Source organism: Suillus bovinus, assembly GCF_016758785.1.
Source record: "Suillus bovinus strain UH-Sbo-P2 chromosome Unknown EDB93scaffold_50, whole genome shotgun sequence".
Classification (NCBI taxonomy): domain Eukaryota; kingdom Fungi; phylum Basidiomycota; class Agaricomycetes; order Boletales; family Suillaceae; genus Suillus; species Suillus bovinus.
The window spans coordinates 207,367-219,590 of NW_024542106.1; the positions used below are offsets into that span (position 1 = coordinate 207,367).

Here is a 12,224-nt window from a genome sequence, read left to right on the forward strand (position 1 = left end):
CTGTCACCGAGGCGGACAGTAAAACCACGTGGCCTCTAGCCATTGACTCAGTCCCAATCTTGGTTGAGCAACTGCACTCTTTTCAATTTTCAATCAGACGGCCGACAACTACTGGATTTCCGAACCGGGACCCCATACGCAGAGATTGTACTCCAAGTGACCCTTCGCATGAACCGAACTTGTATGCTGTAGAAAGCCCTGCGGCCGAGGTCTTCCAGGGGCCGATGGCACAGACGTTTCGTTGATCTTGCTTGCCGTGTGAGACGACAATATCGCGAGATTTCTCATCGATGGGTATAGTTATACCCCGCCAACCACTCCTGTTTTATTGCAAATTTTAACTGGACAATGGACTGCCTCTCAGCTGCAGCCCTACGGGCCAGTTTACTTCTTGCCACCTAACATAATGGTCGAGCTGTCTGTGCAGGGGGCAGCCCGAGAGACGTGTAAAGAATCTATATTTTTCCCTTCACTTTTCTCATATACCACTCTAGCATCCTTTCCGCTTGTATGGTGTGGGTACCACCTATTATATCCGGTTCGTTCTATTCTCATGGTTTGCACTCCTTCCCCGTTATAAGAAGCGCTGGAGGCGATACCTACAACTACTACAATCCTGTGCGGCAAGATACAACGAGCAATGATCTTTCAGGCCACAATGTAACATTCTGCTTTAGAACCGATAGCCTCGGACCACGGTTGTTCCACTGATATGATCAATATAGCTGTTATCGTGTATGGCTTGGTGATTGGCACCTTGACCTGTTAGTGTTATTTTCCAGTTTGCAAATCGAATTATCTGATTATGTAGGGGTATAGCTATGGTGTTCGCACAGGACACCGATGATACTTTTTTGAGCATAACAAGTAAATTCCTCGCTGATTCTCAATACCCTGACCTCGTTATCAAATATTGCTGTGCACGTGGGTGCATGGAAGCAACTGTGTTCGATCTATGATGGCTTATCATCAACATTCCAGAACGCATCGTGAGCACTGATCGATGTCAAGGTGAGATGAAACACACGAAATTCCGGGTAAATCAGTAGGTATCTAGCGTCCTATTTTTACATTGTATCATTGTCAATACTGTCTGTTTAAGACTGTTGCTAGCATGTTGTGTGCACTACGTCCTCGCATTCTTCTGATCTTTACACTAGCGAGAAAACGTTTCTTCTTCTTCTTTCATTGTATCCTATAATAGTCAAACCCTGCAGTAACAAGCTCGCCTGCATCTACTTGTGGCATAAACGATGTCCTTCGGCTTGCTCTTCTGACAGTAGATGTTTGAAAGCCGGCCAGTCAGTTATTTGCATTTACGGGGAGCAGGGTTACGTGCGGTTGCACCGTCAGAAAGCATCATAATTAATCGATCACTCACAATTCTAACACAGGGATTTGAGACATATCCGAAAAAAACCTGTGGTCCCCTACTCGGCGCCCGAACAGTCAGTTGAATGAAGGCTGCCTCGAGACCAGAATGCACCGCTGCACGGAAATTACTAAGGTATGGTAGGGAAGAAGTACCAGTTATATGCACAGTGTCAGGAGTGGGCAGAATTCGTGGATACATGGTCCAGTGCCACCGTCAGTCACAAAGGCTCCCGAGTGTCGTTCAGTGATCGGACGCGAGGTAGCCACAGCTGCACGCGGGATACGGGAAATGACATGGTTGCCATCGAGGCTTATATTAAAGGCGCTCAGTGACCCATTGTCTCCGTAGTCGGAACTAGAGCAACTCGACGAGGGAACGTGTTTAGATTCGGAGTCGTAGAAATCCGAGGTAATGATATAACTGATCGCCACAGACGAAGATCTGTGATTTGTGCTGAGATATGATGTTTCGTAGTTAATCAAGCACAGTTCTTCTTGGTACAGAGAACTTTCAAATTGAATAGGTTAATAACAGTAATAGCCGATACACATCGAGAGCAGACGCGAATAGGAAGATTTTGATGGGTCCCGTGCGGGAAGTGCTCTTGAGCCTTATATACTGTGAAGCTGACTCGTTGAGTCTCGTTCGGTTACTAGCACCATCGAATGATCAAGAGCTGGTGGATTGCGGGAAGGGATCTGCCACTGGCCAGTGATCAAAAATTTGGTATCTCTGCAGGTCAGCCTGAAAATACGACTGCTCCGAGTTCAATATTAAATACCTTGTCCCATGTGTAGCTGGCAGATTAGTCGAGAAGTCCAAAAGTGAACTACTCTCGTGAAGAAGAGACGCTTGCAAAGATATTCAAGATTCGGACAAACACAGGTCGGAGCGGAAGCAATAACTTATAACCAAACACGCTTACCACAGGTCCCTCTCGACATCGTCGTCCACGACGACCAGCACACTTTCCACGACTTCCAACACATTCACTACATATCTATGAGCAGCCGCCAGTCACGCAGCACTCCATCTTCGTCCTCTTCCTCATCACCACATGGCTCAAAGTTGTCCAAATTCCTGGCAAAGCAGAGTCGGGATAGGTCAAAATCTATGACAGATCCAATCGCAGCTGCCAGCACCGCATCCATCGCTAGCTCAAGCTCATCTAACTGTACGTCTGTTAGTAGCCCACCACTTTCACAGTACAGCTCGCGAAAGAGCGGGAGGTTTGGTGGTGGGAACGCTAGTAACACTCTCAGAAACGACAAGCCAAATAGCCCGCAGCCTGACCCTGATAGTGAACAGGAGGACTCATTTGAAGAAACACCAGTTATTATTGAGCCTGTTGATATTTTACGCTCACGGAATCGCTCAGAACGCCCTCTCAGCACCATTTCTGACTTGCCTTCCTCTTCATCCATGTACGCTTCAACATCATCCACACGTATATCGGATTTTCCTACACGACTATCTGGATGGCTATCGCATACTTTTACAAACTCATCAACAGACCTATCTCTTCCGTCAATACTCTCACAGTCCAATTTTACTCCCCAGGCGTCCCCTAAGACCAAGAGTTCAGCCTTACTCACAGCCGCGAAGCACGGCAAAGGACATCTCGATCGCGCAATGCGCTTTTTGCTGGATAGTGACTCCACCCCTAATAAATCTACAGAGCCTATCTGGCTCCTCGGTGTACAACATACAGGATATGAACCTCCACCTCATCCTACCCCCAGTCGACGCCCTTCTGTCGAATCTCGTCGCTCTCCATCGTTCCGTTCTACCACATCATCATCAGCTACAGTTTTACCTGACCCCTCTCTGTCTCTATCATCATCCTCTTCCAAAAACCCTGCCAACAATTGGCCGCCTATTTTCTACGCTGATTTTACGTCACGAATATGGCTAACATACCGTAATCAGTTCGCTCCCATACGCGACTCTACACTCTCAGCCCTAGAGTCGGATGTAGCTTGCTGCGATCCTCAGCCTGTGTCTTCGAGTCCGCGCCCTAAGAAGTGGCATTGGCCAGGCGGGGGTGAGAAGGGCTGGACGAGTGATGCGGGGTGGGGTTGTATGCTTCGGACAGGTCAATCACTATTAGCAAACACGCTCTTGCATTTGCATTTAGGTCGAGGTGATCTTTTCCCTAATAGCCCAAGAAACTCGTCTTGATTGCTCATTATTCAGAATGGCGCCGTCCTCCAAACCCAGTACACACCAACGATTATGCCACATATGTCCAGATAATTACGTGGTTCCTTGACTCGCCTCTACCTCAAGCACCTTTCAGTGTACACCGCATGGCCCTTGCTGGAAAGGAATTGGGCAAAGACGTTGGGCAATGGTTCGGGCCTAGCACTGCTGCAGGCGCTATAAAGTACTCATTTTCCTCACATTCTACCTGTAATCAATCAATTAATCTGTGCACGCAGAACGCTTGTACATGCCTTCCCAGAAGCTGGCCTTGGTGTCTCTGTTGCGACTGATGGTGTTATTTATCAGTCCGACGTATACGCCGCATCAAATGTACATATTGGTTCACCACGACGACATACGAAGGCCACGTGGGGCGAACGCGCAGTCCTTGTACTTATCGGTATCCGTCTTGGTATTGACGGTGTTAATCCTATCTACTATGAGACTATCAAGGTCAGAGCACTCACTTGAGATCTCATCAAACATCTGACATTTATCCAAGGCGCTCTTTACCTTTCCACAAAGCGTGGGAATTGCCGGCGGGCGCCCCTCTTCCTCATACTATTTTATGGGTTCACAAGCTGATAATCTATTCTATCTCGATCCGCATCATGCTCGAACCGCTGTACCCCTCCGCCCAGCACCTCCGCATGACTTCAAACGCGAGCTGACCCCAGATTCGGGCCGCCCACGCACCTCCCACCACCGCGCGCCTACCTCACCTTCAAGCGTGCGTACGGGGAGCTCAACATTCTCATATCACGCACCACTTTCCCCTTCACCGCTGCAGCATCAACTTAGCGCGAGCTCGAACACATCAGGTTCATCTAGCTCGCATCCGCCACGCTGGGCAAACGCGAGCTTGTCGGCACCACTTGGGACGTCAGAGCTTGACGCGCGAGAAATGAACACGGAGAACATCAGCGAACTGGACCCAGTTGCAGAGCACTATGTGACACAGTACTCCGCTTCTGAGCTGCGGACGTTCCATTGCGACCGCGTGCGGAAGATTCCCCTCAGCGGGCTGGACCCAAGTATGTTACTTGGGTTCCTTTGCAAGGACGAGACAGACTGGATTGATCTCAGGAAACGTGTGAATGAGGTGGGCGTCCTTTTGATACCGATGTGTATTTAGTATTGATTTTTCCCCTCGTGGGGTGCGTTGGTAGTTGATGCACAAGCACAAACCAATATTCACGATCCAGGACGAGCCACCCTCGTGGCCATCTGATTCGGACGAGTTCATGGGGCTCGAATCCATCTCGGAACCAGATATCGATATAGAGTTCGACGGAGATGGCGCGGAACGCGACGATCAAGAACAGCCCGAGAACGAAGACCAGTTTTTCGATACTTGCTCTGCCTCTCACTCATCTGTCCCAAAAGGCCAGGGTTCAGAAATTGACACTGAGGAGGATCCAATAGGGCCAATCACCCCTGGCCCCAATTCAATGCTTGAGGCGGACGCGCCAGACAAGGCAAAGGAGCATGTGGATGATTTTGAGGAGATTAGTGCAGAGGACGAGGATGATGACGAGGACTGGGTAGATCCGTCGCTACCTACACCTCTGGCGCTGTCTGTACAGCGCCCTTTTGCACCCCCTATTGGGAAAGCGATATCGACGAGCTCCACAAGCAGCGGTGGGAGTGCGGGGAAGGGGAGTAGCAAGAAGACGACTGGGAGGAAGCAGAAGACGGCGGTGCCGCTAATGCAGGCGCCGGTGAAGCCCGATGCGCATTTTCCGTTCCCGCGGTCGCTAGAGGAGAGCGTCCATGATGGGGGGCATGGGTCCGAAGCAGAGCCATACGAGAGGCGGATGAACAATGCACGTGCGAGAGACGGGGGGCGCACCGAGAGCGGGGGCGTCAAAGCTGTTTTGACGGAAGATATGAGATAGCCAGGGTTCGTTGGTTGTAGAGCGGCGTTGGGTATGTTTTTCTAGTGCCTGGGCATTTCATTTCGACTTGCGGCTGCCTGTGCTGTGGTGGACCCCCTTCGGGCCTGTAACTATGTATGTACTTTTGCCTGGTTGTTCGTAGAGATACCCGTCACGTTAGGGCATTGGCTCGATGTGTTTCTATTCCCCTCCCGTCTTTTCAATGTTCCATCATCAACTTTTTACCATGATAATTTATCCGAAACATGTTCATTTGTAATGCAAATCCTGAAGGCCTGACGATTGTAACTCAATCAATTGGGTATACCACCATGGGGGGCCGTTTATGCGTTATTTTGTCATTTCACGCAGTCTATTATGTTTAGTCGAGACGACTTATTTTCTGCCCTCAATGGTCTGGCTAGTCACTAGAGAAGACTGAAGGCAGGTATCCATTGATGGGTTGGCGTCTCTTTTGCAAAGTGAGTGTCGGGGAGGAATGTTCTGGTTGCACATCACGGCATTTATTTCTCTATATCACAACTGCGAACATGGGCTAATATGAGTAGAGACTTTTGCCTGTGAGGACAACTTAACAGCGACGAGGTCTCCTCCCATGTGGAACTCATTCCTGATACACAAACTTCCAGTACTGCTTCTTGTCGGTCTCAGCAGGAGCTGGAACAATACTAATCTGGAGTGGCATTGATCACAAAACCCCAAAAGGTCATCGATGAAGACACACTGGTTTTTGTTCCAGACACCATCAAGGTACCACACATAGTCGGTGTTTTGCTTGCGGATGCTGTATACGAAGGGGACAAATAAACTTTCAATACCTGCAGTCGACGTTAGATGGAGAAGAGACAAGATACTACTCACATAAACTCGCCCTGAGACGATTGGGACTCAATCAATTGGTATACCACTGGCGAGTCGTTACCTTCGAGCTTCATTTTCTATCATTTCACGTGGTGAGCAATCTGAATCCGTCAACGTCAGACAGACAGACCAGGGTATTGGCCGAAGCATAAGTTTTGCTCTTTAGATTCATTATCATCACGAGATCTTCAGCTCCTCCCGTGTATGAGGACTATGAACTATGATGGTGAGTGCAGGATGCGCCTTAAGTTATTGAGGTGCACGTACAGTGCGATTACCCTCTCCCTTCACCTGAGTTATCATCCCAGTGCCCTGTGATAGGAGTGCCAACCTTGGAGCTACCGCGTTCCAAGTCCGCGTACTGGGTGTTGTAGAAGGACATTCTGGATCTTGCAACTTTCGCCATCCTTCGGTAATTGGTCACTCATCATTGTGGAAGGTCTGCTGGTGAATTACTGAGTAGTCAAGTGAGAGAGGATTGTCGATAGAATAGCGAGAGATGCTATGACCTCCATAGCTGGAAATCTAGTCATCAACAAATGGGAATTCTACCCCGAAGCGAGGTATGAGTGTAGGGTTAGAGTAAGGACTCCGTTGTAGCGGCTGTGCAGGGCTCAGGTATTTGCCGCACCTGCCGCAACTTGCCGCACCACTAACGCATCATTACTGCCGCACCCGCACTAAATCAACACATTTCACTTTTAGTTTCGATAATCACTGTTGACGTGCACAATATAATTGGTTTACCGTCAAACTCATCAATTATGCGCCTCACGGTCATGCCTTTGAGAGTCTGAATCCCGAGAACAAGTTGAGTACTAGTGATGCCGGAGTCCGGTTCGGAACTTCGGTTCGAACGCGAACCCTTCCGAACCGGACTGTCCGTTCGGTCCGAGGTTCAGCCTACGGTAAGAACCGAACCTATTATTAGGTTCAGCGTTCGGCTGATGCCTCAGATTTGTGAACCCATCTGGACCCGTTCGAACGCGTTCGAACGGTTCTTTCCTTCTGTCTATGATCCGCTTGAGGTCCTCAGCTTATTGCTATCCATCTATCCTAATATTTTTTCTGATCACCTGGCAACAAACTCATATGGCCATTGGCAGTTCTGGGAGCATTGATCTCCAGAACGGCTCTTACTTCACGACCAAAAGACTGAATGCATTTCTGTTAGTGACGTCTGACTTCCCCTGTGATCTATTCAACATTTTGGTAAGCCCTATGTTAATCGTTATTAGGATTATAATTTAATCTATGTTCAGAACATATCTTTGGGATGCTCGTTCAGGTACTTGCTTTTGCTTCAACATCAATCAACTGTTGCAGTCATTGCATGGCAACAATATGTTCAAGGTGCATCGCATTTTTCTAATCTCTAACCACAAATTTTGGTATAAATGAGCTACTACAGGTACAATATTCACCCTTCTGGCTGCGAGAATGTCTTGCGCACTTGGATCCAATGGCCAACTCAAAGACGCTAGCGCCATCAATTGGTACAATGATCCCGACGATGACACCCCCATGCTTGCTCCACCTCCGCCTCCTGCATCCAATGGCAAGCTAACTGCCTTCGTGTCTCGCTCAGGCCGAGCCGTTAAACTGACAGAAAAAATCCGCAATGCTGGCAACACAGCTCCAGCCAAAGCTGCCAAACGAGTGGCTCCAGTGCCTCCCCAAGGACAGCCCGCACCCAAGCGAGTGCATCGTGGGTCCCATGATGACGATGACGACGAACCCCCTGCACTAGAAGATTGCTCAGATGATGAAGAAGAGGCCGAAGAAGCTTACGAGCGGACCAAGGTATTTGGAGACAAGGATCGTGAGGATCGCAAGCATAAGGAGAAAGAGGAGCGCAGTGGGGATTTGAAGGTAGTATTTACTCAGGAGAAGGGACACATCAATCCGCACACCCAAGAACCCGAAGATGGCTGGTGGTGCGAGATCTGCAGGTACATTTTTACTTTTACTTTGAATGTCACACGCATAACTAATGTCAATTTAAGAGCCAATGATGTACCCACCAATCACTGCTTTTTCAAAGGCAGTGTTTCGACTCGCTGCACCCATATCGCTCGAAACGCAAAGTGTCACTTTCCAATATACCGCAACCGCTGCAACGAACGAGGTATCAAGATGCATGATCGGGCGATACCTCCTAACTGCAAAGCAACTGACGAAGCGCAGCAAACATTAGATGCCTCCCTTACGGCTAAAATTCCTGAATTCACCAAGACCGGTCTAATGGATTACATTGTCGAGCTTATCGTGTCTGAGGACGAGGTGAGTGTTTTTTTTTTTTGTAATTGTGACTTAGGATATTCATGCCATAGATAGGCGTTCCAACTCGTTGACAAGGGACCCTTTCGTCGGCTGCTTCAATACCTCCGGCCTTCCCTTTCAGACAGGGACATTCCTCATCGCACAAAAACTTGAGACGAAATTCTTGAACGGGCGCAGCTTGCCGTTCAACGTGTGAAGGAGAAGCTTAAGGAAGTTGATAGCAAAATTTCGATCACGTTCGACTCATGGACATCCGAACCCAATGCTACAAATAACGACACAGCAATTCAGACCGTTGCTCTTGCTATCGACCCTTCCGGCAAGAAATGGATTGCTGGTGAGCACCGCGTGCGGTAAGTGAACTATTTAATATCATGATCTATATATGTTGATGTCTATTCAGCTGTATGGAGCACGCCTTGCACTTAGCCGCCAAACACTTTGTCGAGGAGGTCGCACCTACACCAGCAAGCGTTCTCCTCAAGAACATGGCCGATGAAGACGAAGACGAAGAATCAACTGATTTCGAGGTTGCCGACACTGCAGGAAAAGCCCTTGCGCTTGTTACGCAGGTATGTGTGTACCCTCGTCTGACTAACACTATTTAATGAACCCTTTTTTTAGATTCGGAAATCTCCCCAAGCATGCACCTTCTTCCAACAGTGCTGTGTCGAGGTCAATGAGCCGAAGCTGGAGCTTTTGAAATGGATTCGCACGCGATGGGCCTCGCTCTTTGGTATGTTGGAGCGCACCCTTAAGCTACGCAAAGTCAGTTGGTTTCTATTACCATCCCTATGCACAATACTAACTCAATTTTATCTGCTGGCAGGGGGTGAATAGATTCATACAACTGGCGGATGACAGTGACGAAGTCCCAAAGTTGCAGGGCAAGTCATATGGAGTGTTCAAGCTTTCAGCCGAAGAATGGAAGAAGTTGGAACTGATGCATGACGTGCTTCAGGTATGTGCGAGTGTCCAGTCGAGTCTCAAATGTTGTATTAACCTACTGTATAACCAGGAACCTGCCAATGCTCAACAATCGTTTTCGGCGACTCGCGAACCTACCGTATGGCACGCGATTCCAGTCCTCGAGTATCTCCAACAAACTTGGCAAAACATGGCTGGTTCATCAAAGTTTGACGACTTTTCATCCGCGATCAACTCTGGCCTCGACAATATTCGCAAATGGTACCACAAAATCGACGAAACTGATGTTTATTTCATTTGCCTCGGTATGTATTTTATTTATTATGATGCCCTATCTAATGTACAATGTAGCGCTCGATCCTAACTATAAGGTGGCATACGCGAAGGGTAAATGGGAGCCTCGCGACTTTGACGAGGGCATGAGAAGCTTGCGGAAGGTTTTCGACAAATATTATCATTGCAATGTCTCGCCCGCCACTGCAGAGCCAGCTGCTGTGGCTCCTTCCTTGCTTGCTCGCCAGGGGTCATACGGCCATAGCTGGATGTGCGATGCTGTCAAAACTCGTGTCGCAAATGACACCGCAAATCGAAGACCTCACCAGGAGCTCGACAAGTACCTTGCTGCCCCATTAGAAGATGTTGAGAATATAGTGGCGTGGTGGGGCGTGAGTTTTTTTGCATTGTGTTTCCTTGCAAGTTGACTTAAAATGCCTTTAGCACCATTCCATTCAATATCCCACCATCTCTCGCATTGCAAAGGATTACCTCGCTATTCAAGGCTCTGTCGTCGCATCTGAACGAGCATTTTCGAGTGGCGGCATCACTGGGACCACGCGCCGTAATCGGTTGTTGCCAACAACATTTGAGGCCCTACAGCTGTTGAAAAGTGGGTACCGTCAAGGCCATATTTCCGCAACGGTTCAAGCTGAGTTTGCTGCTGCTCACGAACACTCTGCCATGGATGAAATTTAGCTACTCATTTACTGTTCATGTATTTCTTGCAATTTTTGTCAATTTATATGTAGCATTCGAGTGTTTGAACGTGTTCTGAACTCGAACCGAACGCTTGTGAACGCGTTCATCAGCGTCCGGTCCAGTGTTCGTCCTCCTTGCCTGAACGCGACCGATGGTCCAGTTCGGCATTCGCATTTAGAGGCCTAAGAACCAAACCAAACCGGACTTCGGCACCACTATTGAGTACTATGCTGTGGCACGGATGCGGTAGTGGGTGTGGTGGCTTCTTGATGGTCAGTCTTGATATCATTACTGTATGTACTGCATGAGACATTGACATTCAGACTGTCACTAGATCACCCTCCTTGCAACGGCCTGTCTCGCTTATGCGCCCTCTGGCTACTACTGGCACGTAGTACTCATTGCATGAGACACAATGCGGCACGCACCATACTCTTTCGCACAGCTACTAATAACAATGTTCTTTCTTTGCAGATGCTAACATATTTTTTCATGAATGATGTTCAAGTTGTTGGCATGATACTGGTGTGATACCTGGCTTGACCTCCAACTAAGTTGTGATCTGTCCTTGATGGATATAGACGTCAACTTGGAGTGCCTTGGTATACTAGAACAACGAATGTTTGAGCTCTCATTGGCTGCAGGCGCTGCAGGGAATGAACAATGGGTAAAAGATGCTGATGCTCACCAAGACCGATGGAATCCATACGAGGGCCTCCTGAGTACTGGAATCATGGTGATCGAGATCCATATGCACCCGAATTCGAAGGAGAAGTGGACATGAGTTGTTGTCATATTGTAGCATGGATTGCTCTGAAACACTTTACACAATAGTGTGGGCCAAACTTTAGTGAAGGAAGTGAGCCCGAAGTCATTCTTAAAAACGAGAGACAGACCCAAAAGCCGAAACCGCGGCCACAACCAAGGAAGGCACATAAGGTGTCTTAAGTTGACAGTAGTCCATAGAACTTGTGTACTGTGAAAGTAATGAGTCTTATCTAAAGGCCATATACCCATCACATACATACCTTAGACCCTAATATCCGTTCTCGCAGGGGCACAGAATCATGTTTGAGGCCCAAAGATGTGCTGTAGTGAAGTTGTCAAGGCATGTCACCAATGAAGACATATCTTGAACAATAGGAATTGAGGCGTTGAACTGTGTGAGGAGTTGTTTAGTAGTTGAACCAAGTTTCGCGTGAGGTGCTGCAAGTGTACTGCATAAGATGGGTGCGTTGGTGTGGGTGCGGTGCACAGCCACTGCCGCATCACTGCCGCATCACTACCGCATCACTACCGCATCACTGCCGCACCCATCAAGTATACTATCACTGTTGTATCAGTGTAATTCTAACTCAAAAACATACACTATGATATTTTTGCGTCAATAATCATATTCATGGCCTTTATGGACGACATAGACATATTATACAGGGATATAAGACACTATTAAGTAGGGTGCGGCAGGATGCGGTATGATGCGGCAAAATCCCAAGGCCCGGCTGTGCAGCACGTGGCTTCTCTTCTCCATGCAGTGCTTACAAACTACCGCAAGACTTGCACAAAGGTATGCCTTAGAAATTCTCCTCTTATTCTTATTTCCTTCGCACTTGACTTGACGTTCTCCTTGCAGCTTTCTGCCACATTGTCACCACCTTCTGACTACTCTCTCTCATCGCAGGCCACTACTCACAGACGTT

At 48.2% G+C, this 12,224-nt stretch overlaps 1 protein-coding gene across 1 annotated transcript; it reads left to right on the forward strand.

The window, feature by feature from the left end:
• Positions 1-2,377: 2,377 nt before the first annotated feature.
• On the forward strand, positions 2,378-5,478 carry EDB93DRAFT_1089799 (cysteine protease required for autophagy; the record flags this gene model as incomplete). Its single annotated transcript, XM_041446231.1, has 5 exons — positions 2,378-3,518; positions 3,572-3,761; positions 3,817-4,033; positions 4,083-4,682; positions 4,750-5,478. 5 exons carry the CDS (start codon positions 2,378-2,380, stop codon positions 5,476-5,478), a joined length of 2,877 nt encoding a protein of 958 aa, XP_041305269.1.
• Between the last annotated feature and the right edge of the window lie 6,746 nt (positions 5,479-12,224).